The 17,836-nt window shown below is 47.9% G+C and overlaps 2 protein-coding genes across 3 annotated transcripts in view; one reads left to right on the top strand and one right to left on the bottom strand.

Annotated features, from left to right (window-relative positions):
* The window catches only part of FGF13 (fibroblast growth factor 13), a 312,624-nt gene extending 297,482 nt beyond the window's left edge, over positions 1–15,142 (bottom strand). Inside the window, exon 1 of one of the 2 annotated variants that reach the window (XM_065643581.1) lies at positions 14,986–15,142. In XM_065643581.1, the coding sequence (XP_065499653.1) occupies positions 14,986–15,112 (127 nt within the window). In that variant the 5' untranslated portion in view covers positions 15,113–15,142. The remainder of the gene's footprint in view (positions 1–14,985) is intronic. The other variant, XM_065643578.1, reaches the window with a different exon arrangement.
* On the top strand, positions 1,950–16,638 carry F9 (coagulation factor IX). The gene is made up of 8 exons (XM_065643577.1): positions 1,950–2,025; positions 5,123–5,286; positions 5,627–5,651; positions 7,622–7,735; positions 9,463–9,591; positions 11,692–11,930; positions 13,067–13,181; positions 15,966–16,638. Exons 1-8 carry the CDS (start codon positions 1,959–1,961, stop codon positions 16,511–16,513), a joined length of 1,401 nt encoding a protein of 466 aa, XP_065499649.1. The 5' UTR covers positions 1,950–1,958; the 3' UTR covers positions 16,514–16,638.
* The last annotated feature ends 1,198 nt before the right edge of the window (positions 16,639–17,836 follow it).

Here is a 17,836-nt window from a genome sequence, read left to right on the forward strand (position 1 = left end):
GATCATTTCAAATGGAGCAAGAAGAAACAAGATGAATTATAGGTTTCAGGACCTTTTGTTTGCTCAAGAAAGGGAAAATAAAGGATTTTTTCCACCTAGGCAACACAGATTTCACAAGGCTGTAGCTCACATTCAGCATCTCATATTACCTGCAGCTGATCGGTCCTTTCTGCATACAAAAGTAACTCCAAATACCCACGCAACCATAAACATCTCTCCCATTTGCTGCACGAGGGAACATTTTTAATTTTTTTGGACTGCGTGCACAGAATTTATGGTTCATAATCTCAAACAAACACTTTAACAACTATCCAAGTGCTACTGTAGCCTCGTAGCAACTAATAGCTCTCCACCCTGCCAGACACAGGCACATCTGACCCCGCACATCCTCTGTGTCTCACCAAACAGAGTGATCCAGTTTGTGAGCACTCGTGGTGCCGTGAAACACGCTGTGGGATTCCTTTGCGTTGACAATAGCAGAATTTCCATCCTACTTTGCTGGGAACTAGTGAAACCTCCCAGCTCTTCTCTTCTAGCTCTCCCGCTTTAACAAGCTATCAGAGCCTGCTTGCCTCTCACTGCTCTTCTCTGAACCATAGTATTAAAGCTAAGTCAATACCAAAAGGCAATAGCACTGACACCACACTCAGAAATGGAGTTCTGCTTTAAAATGCCTCTCTCTGAGACCTTTTTGTAGCTGGGCAGAGCACTGCAAGCCCCAGATGTGCACGGGTGCAATGATGGATTTCAGTTCTGCCCTGTGCACAGGGAAGCGGGGGGAGAAGCAGAAACTGGGAAGCAGGTTTTGAGGAACAGGTCATTGACAGAAAGCCCACAAGATCTCCCCAGAGTGGGATGAATGATTTTGGCCTACTTTCCCTACAACTCCTCAAGGAATGAGGGATGAGGTGGGGGGGGAGGGGGGAGGAGATTCTTGACCTTTCCGGAAGTCAACATTTCATTTATTTTTTCACAATATTCAGTATTTTCCCAAAAGCAATTACTCACCTTGAAATAGCCCTTCATATTAAGGGAAAAATCAGAAGGAGGGGAGAAATGGGTTTTAAAAGTTGTAAGTAACCCATCATTAAATATGAATGGCTTCATATGAAAACCTGCTTTTTCTGTTCTGCATGAAAACTTGCTTTTTTCCTATTTCATTTCTCCCATCTTCCCTCCCTTTGGCCAGTGTGGCAGCCTGTGAACCTGCCCTGGGCAGAGGCTGCCCTGCAGCCACGAGCCTGCACAGCCTCCCTCCTCCAAAGCCAGCGATTTATCAGCACATCCCTTCCCCATCCCACTGTCCAAGCCACCAAGTAGCAGGTTCCTTCCTGTGGCCTCATATACGGGACCTAGGGAAGTCCATGGCATGTCCAGGGTTTGTCTGGATAATGGACCAACAGACTCATTTCACTTCATCCCGGTTTTCAATTAGATAACCCCTGTGAGACCGTACTTTCTGACACAGTTCTACTCCAAGGGCACCAGGTCCCCAAGAGGAAACATCATCTGTAGGGTTGTCTTCAAGGTAATTGTGCCAGCTATTCTGGACAAAGAGTGGACCATGCTGAAGCCTTTGAAAATACTATTGTGTTTTTTTATGTAGCCAACGTCGTCACCTGGATAGGAGTGAGAAGTGCAGTGCTTTAAAGAGGCTCACTGAAGCTGAATTATTTTATTCTTGTGCCATGTTCAGTCCACAAACATGGCAATAATCTCCTTCAGGGCAGAAGATGAGTCCAAGGACTGCAAATACCAAGCAGGTTTACTTGTACATGAACATGTCCCCTCCAATAATACCTATGCTGCCATTTCCAGCTTCAGCAATGGCACATCTGGGGACCTTAAATTAAAGGGTTACCCAGGGTAAATAAACAAGCACTTGCACTTTGGAACTATTGACTGAGCTCCACAACCTGAACAATTTGTTAGTGAGAGGTTTGGGCAGTGAGAAGAAGATGGCAAATAACCCCCTCATACTCTCCATTTGTCTCCTGGGAGCTTGTCTTAGTGCCGCAAGTACAGGTGGGTTCATTTAAAACCTAGCAAGTGCTTTACTTTTGGGGGTGTGGGTTACTAGCACAGATGACAGGACCATTTGTCACTTGATGGTGGGACAGCTGGCACAGTCTCATAAGAGACAAGAGCTCAGAGGGATTGCTTTTTCATAGCTACTCTCTTTAAAGCTCTGGTTCTTTTCTTGGGGATGAGATAATAGCTGTTATGCTGATTCTATGCAGAATGTGTCACAGGGATTAATTTTAAGAATGGCATTTTTCTTAAATTTTTGCACCTTTTAAGCCTTCAGAGCTTGATTCAGCCATTTTAGAATGCACGCACCTACACACAGAAGGAAAAAAGGGGAGAGCGTCACTGGTGGAGTAACATCCACATCTCTGCGTGTGCCGCGGCTTTGTCCTGGAGTACAAACGAGTACTCACATCCATAAAACAGCCATTGGATTTGCCATTGCAAGCATTGCTTAAAGCCAAACCCAGCCTGAATTTAACAAAGACTGTAAGATACAGCCAATTTTGTAGACAAGACAGAGTAGTTGATGGATGTGGGCAATCACAGATAGTAATGCAGGCTGTTGCTTGATTTATCTGTGGCAACAACACTTCCAGCAGAGGCTGGTTGACATCCAGTGTGAGTACTTGTTTGGTGCAAGGCTGGCCTTTGTTCTTTCATTAATACATTGCAAGTAACAAGTTTAAAAAAAAAAAAAAGGCTCTTTCCAAAATGTTTGCTTAGCAATGAAAAGCATATTGGTACCACCATTCACTCAGATGTGCCTCCTAGAAAATGCTGTACTCAGCTTGCAGGACAGGTCTCCCCCCACAGCCCCTTGGCCCAGAGACCCATCTCGCGCTCTCAAACACTGGCTCAGGAGCTGATAAGTCATGTGTGAGTATATTCTTGGTGTGAGGATGGTTTCCAGCCAGGGTGAGTACCATGTCCATGACTCCATGGGGCCTGCAACCTTCATCTCAAATCAAGTTCTGCTTGTAAAGCAGCATGTGGGTTCAGTAAGCAACTGAGAAAGCCTAGAGGGATCTGATGGAGGCAAAGCTAGATTCATGAAAATGAGTTCTCTCTATTAAATGGGTTTGTTACGGCAGGTGCCTGACACATCTCACTGGGAAGAGAAGAAGGAGCAGGTCTAATGCAGCTGCCTCACTTCACATGGAGTGATGTGTGGCTGTACCTACATCAGGGTCCCTGGGCACTGAGCACATGGAGAACCCAGCAGGGTTACAGGCCAAGAACGGCTGCTCCATCCTTCTCACCTGAGCCTCTTCTGCCCAGCTCCGGAACAAGCTGGAGGCTGCAGCCCATGCCACAGGGGGAACGGGGCAGATCTTCTCCAGCCAAGATCACATCCCCCCTGCTGCCTCTGTGCTCTCACACCCCTGCTCTGCTGTGGGAGCTTGCTTTGGGGTGTACGTTCATGTCACAAACATAAAGCATAACCCTGCAGCTGGGAGGGGACTGGCCACTTCGTGGGGCTGCAGCATTTGAAACAAGCCTAGCATCCGCAGAGGTCAGTGCCTTATCCATCTGTATCTGCTGCCAAACCACAAGATTAGGGTCAGGATTTTAATGTGCTCCCTTTCATTTTTAACCAAAAATGCACCAGCATGAGAAAGACAGGGGTGCAAACTTGTACAGTGATTAAAAGCATTGCAAAAACAATTAGTTCAGACTCTTGCAGAGAGATCTCTAGGTGAATGGGCTGGGTACACTGCCAGTGGCATGGTGGAAATCAGAGCAAATTTGCTTGTGCTCATAAGAGTTCAACAAAACCAACCCTCTGTGGCTTTGGAAAGGCTGGGATCTGCTCTGGATGAAGAGCAGAAGTCAGACAGGAGAAGTAACAATCTGCTGGTACTTGCCTCTCACTCTCTCCTCTGCCCGCCCAGCTGAGCTCATGTTCTCCTTAACCCTTGGAAGGGCCAGACCCACATGACTAAACCCCTTCCAGTGCAGGTGGCCCACATAAGGACCCATGTCCTCGGTGGCCAACAGCAGCTCCAAGAAGAGCTGCTCTATTGTGCCATCTGGTGACAAAGAGGGACATGGCTGCAAGTGCTAGGGAGCGTGAAGAGAAAGGAGAGGCTGGGGAGGCAAGGCAGGAAGCTCCTCTGAGTTAATACTGTCTTTTTTAGAGTGGTGGCATGGGGAAAAAGTGCTCAGCAGAGGTGGAGGTCTCTGAGAGGTGGGTCAGGAGCAAACCCCATTGGGTGGCTGCTGTGGGAAGGCTGTTGTTGCTGACCCTGCAGATAGGACGCATGGCCCTGCTGGGAAAGCATTCATGGTAGCACCATAACAGGACTGTGTGTCCTTGTGCCCTTCACCAGGCAGCCACCATGGGAAGGCTGGTGGCCACCGTGGACATCCCACCTAGACTGAGGGTCCCTGCAGCACCAGCAGCAATCTCCTGGGGGTTTCTGCCCAGGAGCTTGGCCAGCAAGTTGAAGGTGGATGCACGTTACCTTGTTGATGTGATCCTGGCCCAGGGGGTGAGGAGGGCTCATGTCACCCCTCCTGCCTGCATGGCCACAAGAACAGAGGTACCGAGGAGCATGGGCAAGGGTGAGGAGCAGGGAGAGAAGCAAACAGCCCGTGGCTTCCAAGGAGCACAGCTGCTTGCAGAGTCAAGTGGCCTTTCACAAACAAAATAGGCAGAGACAGTTAAAGCAGGACAATTTCTGTATTCAAACAAGATCTCGCCAAGCAGCAGCATAAAAAGCCCTATTACTTCCGCCTTTCAAATAGCTTATTCTGATCTGTGCATCTATGATAAGAGGTACACACACCATCTGCTTTAGGGTATTTTAAGCATCAAACTTCAGCACACCCAACCACCTTCTCGCCATCAGTCATTTCTGTCTATTGACTAATTTGACTGTAGGTTCTCCAGATTACACTTAAGTTAGACACCAAAGAAACCTCAAGTAGATTATAACACTCCTGAAACATCCCCGGCCATGGGGCAATGGGGAGGTGGATGCATGAATAGGTTTTGCTTTCTGGGAGAACAGAACCCTGACAGCACAGCCCAGCCGCATCACACCTGGCATGTGCTTCTCTTTAGTCCCTATCTCTTTTCAAATTGCAGTTTTCATCGAGAACAAAGAGGCCAGCTCGATTCTGCACAGGCGAAAGCGAGCCAATTCAAACAGACTGGAAGAGGTTATTCCTGGGAACCTCGAGAGAGAATGCATAGAAGAAAAATGCAGCTTTGAAGAAGCCCGAGAAGTGTTTGAAAACACAGAGAAAACAGTGAGTATCACCACTGCAAAATGGCAACACCTCGTTTCCCCAGCCTGCACCTCTGTGAGCTTTTCAGCTGAGGCACAGATGGGGAAGAAGGAGGGAACAGCAAGGGGAAAACCTGCAGGGGCCAAGTGCAGCATCTATTGTGTTTTATTCTCATTTGCGATCCACCAGTTGGGCTTGAAAACTGCTTTAAAGGTTTGTTGGTCACCACTGGGATTGTGGAGGTGGTTGTTTTCCTGCAAGTCTTTTGCTTTAGCTTTGGAGTTATCCTTTTACTACTTTAGTCACGCAGTGCCCAGAAATTAGAAATGAAAGGAAACTTCTTTTTATTTTTCCTTTGCAGATGGAGTTTTGGAAAACATACATTGGTAAGAGCTGCTTTCTTCATGTTCAAATGTATAATATTCATCTCTCCATGCATAAGTAGCAGATGTTTGTTGAAACAAAGGTATTCCAGCATTCAGAAACTGTGTTATGACAGAGCTTGTCAGTTACACACCCTAAATCCTGCAGCACACCAGCCTTGGCCTGTCCCATTTGTATACAAATTGCAAGCTAAAAAAACAGCCAACAAAACCCAACCAACCAACCAGCAAAAAACCCCACCAAAACAAACACCAAACAAACAAAACAAACACCACCACCACAAAACCCTGAACTTAACATTTTCTTTGTTAAAGAAGTTTTTTTTTAAACAAACTTCAAAAACCTCACAGAACAAAACCATTCCACACAGACCACTGGATCCGTTGAGCCCAGGTCACACTCTGGGCTTTTAGTTTCAGCCATGGCATAAAATAAAACACGATGGCAATAAAAACACCTGTCCAACAAATAGCAAATGCTCTGTTCTCTAGCAGAGATCTCCTGATAAGGCACAGCCTCATGCAAGCACATCATGAATCCCTGGAAATGGCATATTAAAGTGGAGCCTCAACATGATAATAGCAAACGGCTGTTTGCAATTCACACCAGTGGTCCCAAATCCTTGCTTCTCCACCAGTTTCTTTCCACCATAAATTTCTTTTCAGCATCCATCCCCAACAGCTCCTCAGTCTCTTACCAAAATTATTTCAATATCAACTAAAACATCTGAAATGAATTTTAAGGACGTTTCAATAAATGAACTGCTTTGTAGATTGGCAAAGTGCCCAGAACATCTCACTAAAAAACCTTAAATAATTCAGATTAGTCGGTCCAGACTATAAAATAAAAAAGTTACATTTGCATTGTAGGACTGTCCTCTGAAAGGCCAACTCATGAAACTCAACGCTGCATTTGTTTCCCTCCCACTGTAACCAATTAGCTCTCCAAAAATAATGAATGCCATATAGTGCCCTATCATCCAAAGTGCCTGGTTTACAGCTTAAACGTTGCTATTCCCAACATGTGCGGACCCCAGGACCTCACCTCTTGCCCAGCACCAAGTGGTACCAAGCTCCAGTTGTCCTCACCAGGCAGCAACAGCAGCCATGACCTACACCTTACATGCAGACCCTGACACCATGCCTTGGACAAGACAAAACCATTTTGTCCCTGTTTACAAGCTGCCTCCTGCATCCCGACCTGTTCCTCAAAGCACCATTAACAGCCTTGCTTAATGGCAAGACACAAATACATCAAGACATTTGCTTTCCTCCTTGCTTTTGCATTACCATTTCAAAGCAAGCTTCCCCGTAATTTAACATCATGGACTTACTGTTCCAAAGTGTTAGATCACTAAATCTGCAATACTGGGTATTTTTTATTAAAACCTCAGCTTCTCAGCTGTAGGCAACTGTGAAAATAAAAGCCCTGACAGGTAAAGAAAAATCTAGACCAGTCAGTCGTAGTAGTATAAGACTTAGAAAGAAAGAGCAATGACCAAGGCTCTCAATCCTAAAGAGGTCTCAACCCAAGTGGGCAGACCCAAACCTTCAGAGAACAAAGACAGTAGTGCTGAAATAATTCAGATTAGGAAATCTTAACCACTCTTGAGGAGGCAAACCGTCTAATTTTGTCTGTCTAACTTAGCCAAGACATGAGGTCCTGTTGAGATGTTGCATGAGAGAGACTGAAGAAGAGTTCTGCTGAAACGAGCAGAATTAACCAATGCGGGACAGGGTACATAATTAGGAGTCTGGATAAAGCACTGCTGCTGATGTTACCCCAGTGCTGGTGTTGTCTGTTGTGCACTTGGGTGTCAGAATCTGATTTATTTTCCATTACAAAGAAGGAAGGTGTGAAGTCTCCTGCTTATCATTAACGGGAGGCTTGCACAGAGCAAGGCTCTGGCACTTGGTTGTCACCAGCCATGGTGGATGCTCATGTTTTTTAATTCTCCTGTCTTCTCTCCAAGATGGAGACCAGTGCGACCCCAATCCATGCAAAAACGGAGCTGTTTGCAAGGATGCAGTAAGTTCCTATGTGTGCTGGTGCCCAGCTGGGTACGAAGGCAGAAACTGTGAGATAGGTACGTACTGGGGGCTCAGCCTGCAGTTGTTCTGTCCTACCTGATATCCCATCAGATCAAAGTGGCTTTAGAGTTTTGTCCTACTCAAGGGCTGTTTCTGATACACTTTGCCTTGCTGTAAGGCTCTGTATGAACAGGCAAATTCAGCCCATCAGCAACGGGATTACAGGGGGACATGCTTGGGGATATAGGAGCGGATGTCTCTGTCCTTTCCTGTCCTTGATGGAGCCCCAGCTCCCCCTTTGCTGAACACATAGATGCCTGCTCTTACACAGGGTTCAACAGAGACTCAGGCTCAAGGTCTTTTGTTCGGCATGCTGCAGCTGCCACCGCAAATGTTGACACAGAGACCTTCCTTTATCTCCCCAGCACAAGCCTTTCCGGGGCTGCTCATCAATCAGGGATGACATGCTGACCTGCTGAAAGCAACAGTTTTCCACCAACCCTGATGAGGCCCCCATGCTCTCACCTCACCTCTCCATTTCTCACAACACACCAGCAAAGCTGGGCAGCAGGTGCTGAGCAGGGCAGGATTATTGCAACCTCCTCTTGAGGGCACTCTGTTAAATTCATAATTATCACTAGCAACCTTGATTCTGAAGGCAAACAAAAGGCAAATATTTTCCTGGTGGGTTGAGGAGCTTATGAAAACCAAACAGCTGATAATTTAAGCAAGAGGGATGTTCAGCTCTTATATTTATAATATAATCAGGGGCTGTGTGACTCGCATAATGTGCTAGACTCACTGCACTAATAAAAGATTCTCTTTCTAGTTGTGCTTCTGCTCTGGCAAGAGAGGAGTGTATGTTAAAAAGAGCATTTCAAAGCTGCGTCGAATTTAAATAGTCTCATTGCAGACTTCTCGTGAAAATGAGACAGGAATAAAAATAGCACTAGATGTGAAGCGTGAAAAGGAGCTCTATAAAAATAGTAAATGATGGCATTAAAATGGCTACAGGAAGGGAGGTGTCCTTGAGGAAGCAGGAGTGGAGTTAATCTGCTGTGAAGTTATTTGAAAACTCACTGAGAATTAAAAGGGCGTCTGTGGATTAGTGGTTTCCCACCTCCAAGAGATGGAGTTCCCACCACAGAGGAGTACAAGCTGTGGTGGGAGAAGACATGCAAGTCATGGAAACCTCACTATGCCTCAGTCCTGCTGAAATGGTTCTTCCATGTCAGGCTGCGATGATTTACTGGTATGTCAGGAAGAACACACTGCTTTGCTTGAGGTTTTAAATTCGGAGCCCAGCGATAATCCCAGGACAAAGCCCTTCCTGGGTTCAGGGTTTGCTCCCATTTGACACTCAGCGTTCTCCACTTGCATCCACATCAGGATTGCCGTAAGCACGGGGGGAGGAGAGCAGCACGATGGTGGGGAAATCACGTGGCTCGTAACCAAATATTTGCAGGAGTCCTTTACGGTCAGGCTGCCAAATTTCAGACAACACGTAGTTGCTGGAGGCAGGAGGCTGTGCCAGGGATGAGTGGGACATCTCCTAGGGCCATTCCTGAACCTGCCTTCTCAAAGAGGTGCCCAATGCTCCTTCATTTCAAGCAGGGATATGACTTAGAAGGAAGATACTCCCCTTGCCAACAAGCATCCCTTTTCCATAGTTTGGAACAACCAGAGTGGGTTATAGGCTAAGTCCAAAGGTCCAAGTCCCAACAAATGTCTGACTAGTTGTATTTCAAAAGAGCTTTCACAGTTTCATTTAAATTTCTTTCAGACTTCACTTGCGCTATTAAAAATGGAGGCTGCAAGCACTTTTGCAGGCATGACCCACTGCAGAAAGTTGTGTGCTCCTGCGCCGCTGGCTACAGACTTCATGAAGATGGAAAGTCCTGTGAGCCTACAGGTTAGCTTTTAAAGTGTTTTTAAGAGATTAAGGTGAAAGTTTCCAAGGTCTTGTGCTGGATTTAGACACGTGAATCTCATAGAAATACACTATCCAGCCTTGCTTTCCTGCTTAGCAAATGTAAAGAGCCTGAGCCTGCACTTTCACAGTGGCAGATGTGAGGTCAGGATTGAAGGATGCAATTTAAACATCCTTTTTTAGCCTAGGTGAGTGGAGAAGGAGGGTAGTTGTCTGTGAATTTGTTCACAAGGCAAATATTTATTTCGGATGGCTGCTCGCGCAGGGGCCTCTCCCACTTGCAGCCATCTTCTATTTCTAGATATGGATAACTAGATTTCTGGAGGCAGAAACGTGATGTTCAGCTACACCGACACGCACACTGGTGTCTATCCAGCCAGAGTTTGCTCCCATGTTCTTCCAATAGGTTCTACTATTTAGTTACTGATCCTACATCAAGGATACTCAGGGATTTTTCAGAACAAGAGACAATCTCTCTTACTGTAAATCCTACGGATGGTCCATTTCATGGCTGGCCATCACACAGTGTCTTATCATCATCTGAGCTGGGTGGAAACAAAAAAATCTTTGTGATGGTGCTGTTGTCCCAACAATGAGTATCTACACACAAAGACCCTCAAAAAGAACTAGACTCTGTGGTTTAGCTGTGGTATTGAATGGAGTGGAAATATATTGCTTGAGGTTGCAACTTCATAAAGGGGTAAAGAATAGCTGGTTCTTATTATATTTCCCCAACTTTACCCCACTCCTAAGCTGTTACAATAGATCTAACTACAATGTCACATGCAATCCCAGCCCACCACAACACAGTCAGTTAATTGGGCATGTACATCTCAGAAGCACATCTGGCCAAGGAAAAAAGAGACTGAGAAACATTTTGTTATCTGAGGTCAAATTAACATTTGATGTCATATTTATAACACCTGAGAGTAACAGATTTGCCCACCTAAGCTAGCATGCAGGCACCTGCACAGGAGAGTTAGTTTCTGAAGGTGTGATAGCTACAGCCAGGAGCACTTTGAGCTTCTGAAAGTGCTGACTTTCAACAATCAGTGTAGGAAGTATCTTCAGCTGTGAGTCCTTCTGTTAATGGAGACCATTAAGAGCTCAGGCCTGTGTTGCCCAATGTGCTGTATCACTTTCGCTGGACCAGAAAGTTTTACTGTTAGCAATAAGGTCATCTTTCAGGTTGGGTAATTGCCCTTCCTGCAAAAGCTTAGCTTTTGTTGGCTCTGAAACCTTCATTTCCTAGGCTAACCTCATGGGTAGCACTTGCTGTCACTCAGCACTTATTTAAGCCCTACTCCTAAAGCAGACTGTTTAAAAAAAAAAGTGTAATCTCAGTAGGCCACACTTACATCTGATTTTACACTAATGTTTGTTTGCACAGTACTGTCAAAAGCTTTTCAGATGAAAGACAATGCCTGACGCTATTTACTATTTTGACTGGCGCTATCAGCAGGAATTCGACACACACTGTGTAGGAGAGAAATGGGAAGAGCTTGTCTGAAATGAGCCTACAGATAAGATCTTCATTAACCAAGAAAATCTACAGCTCTAGAAAGAGTTTATTAATGTTTTCCTCACCTTGGTGCCAAGCAGGATTACCTGTACAATTGGCAGATATTATTTCCTGCCCTCTCCCAGCTGGACTTTTATTGTACTGGTGTTACTTGCTGTAGAAATGTCAGCCAAGTGCCGGCTGGTACCGCAGCCAGCCTCCCAGGCACGCGCCTCAGCATCCTGAGAAATAAAGGCACAGCCACACCATCCCAGCAGACGTGCGCTGTGTCTCACAAGCTTTCTTCTTTCTGAAAGCTGTTCAGAATTCATTTCTAAAGCCCAGAAACAATTTATGCTTTTGCTGCTCTTACATATTGTTACCTGCCTGGCTGCTCAAAGGCGCAAACGCCTGTTTGCACAGAGAATGCACGAGTTGGCCCACAGCCCTACATCTCCCATGCCAGTCCCAGAGCTGGGTGCTGAGACCAGACAGCATTTCCCTCCTCGCCTCCTCCTTCGATTGCTGTAACTCTCAGCATGACACGCAGCCAGTCGTAACTGTGACTGTTTCTCTCCCAGTGCCGTATCCCTGCGGGAGGATCACGGCTCCTGAAGCGAAGAGCAAGCTCACCCGAGCCATAAACACCTTTGAGCACTGGAACATCACCACAGATGACCATGACGATGCTCATGACGAGGTGCTGGACAACATCACGGAAACCAGCACCGTCGCCACCACGAAAATCACACCGATAATTAAGACGGGCACCCGGGTTGTTGGGGGATCGGACAGCATGAGAGGCGAGGTGCCTTGGCAGGTACTGGCTGGTTCTGCACCTCTCCTGTAACCTCAGCAATTGCTCTGTCTATCTGCTTTCTTCTGCACACAGGATCATCTTACTTCTACATACCCAAAGCCAATCTCTGGGGTTAGTTTAGCAATAGATCTCAAGTCTAGCAGGAACACGGCTTCTTTCTGTAGGCAGTTTTCTGCCACAGCAACAAAACTTGCTTAGCTGGGGGTCTACCTTGGCAAAAAAAGCTAGAAGTCAGAGTCATAACAGCTTCATCTGGCAGGGCACAAAGGATCCAGTTTTGAGCTATAACAACAGATTCTGCAGCAGTCCACGAATTTACCAAGATTAAGCTGAAAGCTGAGGGAGAAGAGCTTTGCAAGGCACAGCTTCGCAAGGAACAACATATCTCCTTTTCTGACTCCATCAGTTTCAATAGATCCAGGATAATTTCTACCAACAAAGGATCTGTCCTTGTATGACATCTACCAAACCCAGTTGCTCTTTCTTTATCCAACCCCACATCCTACTTGTGACAACATTGTCATCTCTACCCCATTGAAAGTGACATCACAGGTGAAGCAGGGCTGTAAAGAAAAGTCCTCCAACCCACCACTCTGCAAATTTATTTAAATTGTTGTCAAAAGGAAAGTTAGCTCCTAGCTTGGATCCTGTTCATCTACTGCCCTTAAATTCTATTCTGGCTTCAGCAAGGGATGTCCTGGCTTATGCTCCGTAAGTGCTGAGACAGATACCCAAATGAAATGGGTAGTTAAGATTTTGTCCCTAGTTAACTAGTTAAGACCTAGTCACTGGCGAAACACCTTAAGGAGGTACTTGTGGAAGTGCTTGTATTTCGGACACTCTGAGTTTTGCGCTGAGGTTTATGTTTGGGGCTGTCTGCCCTCCCAGCCTGGCAGCAATAGCAGGAGAAGTGCAACAGGGCACTAACACGAGCAGGTGGTGCTGTTGGACACCCTCCCTGACAGAGCAGGGGACGGAGGGGCAGGGACTCCCTGAGGAGCAGCATCTCTGGCTGCACTGGCTCTGTACAACCTAGATGCAGCCTGACCTATAACCAAACAGAACCCCCACATCCCACTCTTCTTCCCCATCAATTTACATAAACCCATAAGTGTGATTTCCCTCTGCTCCCACAGGTTTATCTGGTGAACAGTCATGGTGTCGGCTTCTGCGGCGCATCCATCATCAATGAGAAATGGGTAGTGACGGCAGCACACTGTCTGAAGCCAGGTGAAATCACGGCCGTGGCAGGTGAGCACCTTGGGCAGCATTGGGCCAGTGCAGGTGAGGGACACGGGACAGGGCTTGCACTGGCCAGACACAAAACGTCACACCAAAGCCTGGGACACACACCACCACGATGGGCAGCAACGCAACACAAGTTGCTTTATGGCACCGAGATCCCAGTTGCATTCTGCAGGTTGCAGCATCTCAGCAGCCTGGTCCCTGCAGGTACCACCACCGCTGGTGGGAGCAGTGAGCAGGGTCTGGCCTTGGTCCCAAAGTCGTGGAGCTGCTGGACCGTGTTGCAAACACAGCTCAACCCAACCGCAGACAACCACCTCACCTGAGCCAAAGGGAACCCCAGACTGCTGAAAAACCTGGTGGGCTTCAGTTAAGATGCTGCTTCGTGAGCTGGCGTGATGGATTTTTTTTTTTCTCTGCTGGTCATGCAGGACCTCACTAGACATTTCTGCTCTTCTTGGGTGTCACATTAAGTTTTCACACAGCTCTCAGAGAACGGATTTGTGTGGCTGATGCAAAAGGGGCACCAGCAACCTGACTAACTCCTTGCAAGGAGAAGGTGTTTACTTTTGCTCCTAACTTCTTTAGAAGTAAATAGAACTTATGGATTGAAGTAGAGAAACTGGTCTGGTATGTAGGAAAGTGTGATTTTACAGTAGGGTCTCTGGGGAGTTAGGCAGGGGCAGTGTGGCCAGACTGCACAGCAAGTGATGCTGCTACTTTACAAAACAAATGGATCTCTGCTTGAAAAATAGTGTTTCCCCCTGACTCTTGGTACCCAGCTGCTACAGACTGCCTGCTAGGCAGCCTGCGGATAACTCAGCACAGGGCCTTGACAAGCATCACAGTGCCACATTTCACAGCTGTGGCAGAATCAGCTTCCCCAAATTATTTGTTTCCCCCTGTATGAATATCTAGGAGGGTTACACTGATAGGTACAGGAGGGGGTATGCTTAGTGATCACTACAAGCAGCACTGAGAGGAGGCATGGAAGATTCATGCTTTCTGTTTAAACAGGTTGAGGCTCACAGCCTGCACACAGCATTTTTTTGCTATCTACTTTCAGGCAGTTTTGCTTGAGAGCCCAGCGCAAACCCCAGCCTTTCACCCGCTAACAAGAAAAAGTACTAGATGCCCAGTGCAAAAGCAGTCACCCCCCATCCACCTGGACAGAGGTTTTGCATTTGCTGCATCTGCATACAAACTGCCCTTCCTTTCAGGCTCCCTCCTGCCTGTCACACACCCCTTCCATTTAGGACACATTATTGGCCAAGTCCCCTCCTGTTACCACCACACCTCTCTGGAGCACCGCCAGATTTCCAGGGCAGGATTTTGGACAGGCAGCAAGTCAAGAAATCAAAACATAATATTTAGGGCTTCAGAGACTATTTGATTTGTGCCCACACCATGTACACTGCATGGACAACATGAGAGTCCTTCATGTCCATCTATACTAAATGTTCACCTTTGGATATAGCATCCTAGGACGCCCAAAAATCAATAGCATGGAGTGGAAGAAGGATTCCCCTCCCCTGTCCTTATTTGCCTCTCCACTTTCATCTCTGATTTTATCAAATATTTTCAGGACCCCAGCAATAGTAAGCAGCTGTAGCATAAGAAAAACCTTCTGAAAGTCTGCCCCCACATCTGTCTTGCGTTTACACTGTAGAAATACAGCCTGCGAAGAAGCTGACACTCACACTCTGCTGCAAATTAAAAACCACCTCACAGAGCACATCAGCAGCACCAGCCACCAAACCCGCCTTCGTCAGGCGCCAGCATTAGCGTGAACACAGAAAAGCTGCCTCACCTCTCTCGCCGGGCTCCGTGCCGCTCCTCGCAGGCAGACGCAGCAGACACAGGACACAGCCAGGGCCAGGAGCGCTGCAGATATTGTTTAAAGGAGACTGTATATTCTGGAGGTGACAGCAAAGCATGTAGAAACACCGCAGCAGGGGTTAAACGCACCCCACGCCTCTTGGGCTGCGAGAAAGTGAGCAGGAAAAGTCATCCTGCTCTCCAGCCTCCAGCACAGCCAGCGCACAGGCAGAAGAGGGGATTCGGCTACAGGCGGATCCAGATGCTGCCCGTTTTCCTATCCGAGACCACAGAACATTTTCCCTTCCCTCTACCTGTTACACAATCTGGTAGCGGAGGTGACAGGCTGCCAGCACCTCGATCACAGGAGCCTGAAGCTGCCAGCACCAGCCTGCGATCACAGGCAGCTGAGCCTGGTGTGGGCAGCAGGGACTGGGGCCACCTGTGAGCATCAGGGGGGTGGCATTTTGTAGCCTCCTGTGCCCCATTCTGCCCCATGGCTGTGTGGTTTTGGAAAAAGGAAGGTCAGATTTCTTTTCACTAATAAATTATATATTTTAAACAATTTTTTTTTTTTTAATACTAGAGGCTTTCCCCCCTCTGATGCAAGGGCAACATCCCCCTACATCTCTCTGAGGGTGCTAAATCCTGAGAACAGCCACATTGCTACTAACCTTGGCAAAAACGTCTGGGCTTTTGTCACTTGATCAGCCAGTGTGTGCCCAGTGTCATATCTGGGGGCTCAGGTCCTGCTGGCTGCAGGGACTGAGGAGGTGGTCCCGGGGGGAACCTCCGATGCCTGTTGACAAGAAGCAAGAGTTTGCTGGCACCATGCTTGGGGTAGAGACTTGCAGTACTCATCCCTTTGCAACCACCCAGCTGGGCTGGTATCGCATCGGGGTGGCATCATCAGGGCATGGTCGCTGGTCTGGCCATAGAGAGGTCCAACCCAAGTCCCGCTTGTCTCTGCAGGTGAATACAACACCAACGAGGACGACAACACAGAGCAGCGGCGTAAGGTGGTGAAAATCCTCCCCCATCCCACATACAACGCCACGATCAACAAGCACCACAACGACATCGCCCTCCTGGAGCTGGACCAGCCGCTCAGCTTCAACAGCTACGTCACCCCCATCTGCCTCGGCAGCCGGGACTTCACCAATGCCCTGCTAAAGCACGGGATGGGGACGGTGAGCGGCTGGGGCAGCACGCTCTTCCGCGGCCGGCCCGCCACCGTCCTCCAGGTCCTCAAGGTGCCCTTCGTTGACCGGCCAACCTGCCTGAAGAGCACGTCCACCACCATCCTGCAGAAGATGTTCTGTGCAGGCTACTCGGCTGGGGGCAGTGACACCTGCAGCGGGGACAGTGGAGGTCCCTACACCACCGAGATTGAGGGCACCTGGTTTCTCACAGGGATCACAAGCTGGGGAGAGGAATGTGCCAAGCCAGGTAAATATGGCATCTACACCAGGGTCTCCACGTACGTGAAGTGGATAAAGGAAAACACAAGGCTTACCTAACCCATGCGAGGATGTGCCGTGCTGGGGGATGGACTGGTTCATTGAAGAGAGACCACAGCAATCTACATGTTTTTCAGAAATCGTTGCATTTTAATAAACATTTCTAAATAAACTAATTTCTGCTCTTGGCAAAAGCTAAGAGAACGCAGTGGAAATGTGGTAATAAGGAAATAAAAAGCTTTTTTAAATTATCCATGACTGCATTCCTGAATGCACCAGCACAGCTGAAAGTGGGTAAGTCCCCAAATCCCCCGTGCAGGGGCTGGTGTGGATGAGCTCAGGCACAGCTCACGTGTGCCACAGGCCAGTGTGCCACCGGCATGCCCGGGGCTGCCGCACAGCACCACGGGCAAGGCAGCCCAGCAGGCACTGCTCTCCTCGTGCTCCCCAGGGGATGCAGCTCCGGCACCGGCATCCAGCATCACCCCTACAGCAGGAGCCCACGAGGGCAGAGAACACACAAAACACTGCACCCCCAGCACACTTAGCCAGATGTTTTCACATCGGTCAGGTTGAGATGAATCATGAGCAGCATGAAATGCTCCTTCTGCTTTTGGATGGCAAAAATTGGCTGTATAAATGGCCTAAAATCTGTATAAAACTCATCTAAAGGTAGTGGCAGGCTTTATGCTAATGATTTCTGCACAGCCTTGTTAGATTATAAAGAGAACTGCTTAGTGCTCATTACCTGTCCTTGTCTCCTTATTAATCATGTTCAACTAGAGACTGCAGCCACGGACGCTGCTGGTGGTGATGGAGACGGCACATTGCACTCCCCAAAACAAGCTTGTGGGCTGTCCCCAGAGCACAGGCGGCGTGGCACACCCCAGTGTCTGATCAGAACCAGCGACACCTCACTGGGACGTGCCTGCCCCATACCTGGGGTGGGTGCTGGCACCGAGGCACTGGGAAAGGGAGATGACATCCCAGGGAAAGGCTATGCTGGGCAGACATCCTCTGTCGGGCTGATTCCAATGGGCTTAATTCAGTTCCCAACTTCAAGGCAAGGGAATAATCCCAGAGGAGGGGAGGTTGACCTCTGCTCAGGGCTGTTGATGCCCATACGATCCCTGTGCGCCCACCCATGAGCACGGCTCCAGCCCCACGGTCCCTCCTGGCAGCGCTGCCCGGTGCTGGGATGCAGGGGAGGCTGGTGATGGAGACACCCCCAGCCAGGGCAGGACTTCCACAGCTGCTCTTTCAAACGTCAGGATGAGCGCTAAGGTGCCTCTCCCAATTTCATTGCCACTACATCCCACGAGGAGCTAATCGGATCATCTGCCACTGCTTATTTTAAAATCAAAATGCATGTAAGAAGGTTAT

The sequence above is a fragment of the Caloenas nicobarica genome, chromosome 12 (assembly GCF_036013445.1).
Source record: "Caloenas nicobarica isolate bCalNic1 chromosome 12, bCalNic1.hap1, whole genome shotgun sequence".
NCBI lineage: Eukaryota > Metazoa > Chordata > Aves > Columbiformes > Columbidae > Caloenas > Caloenas nicobarica.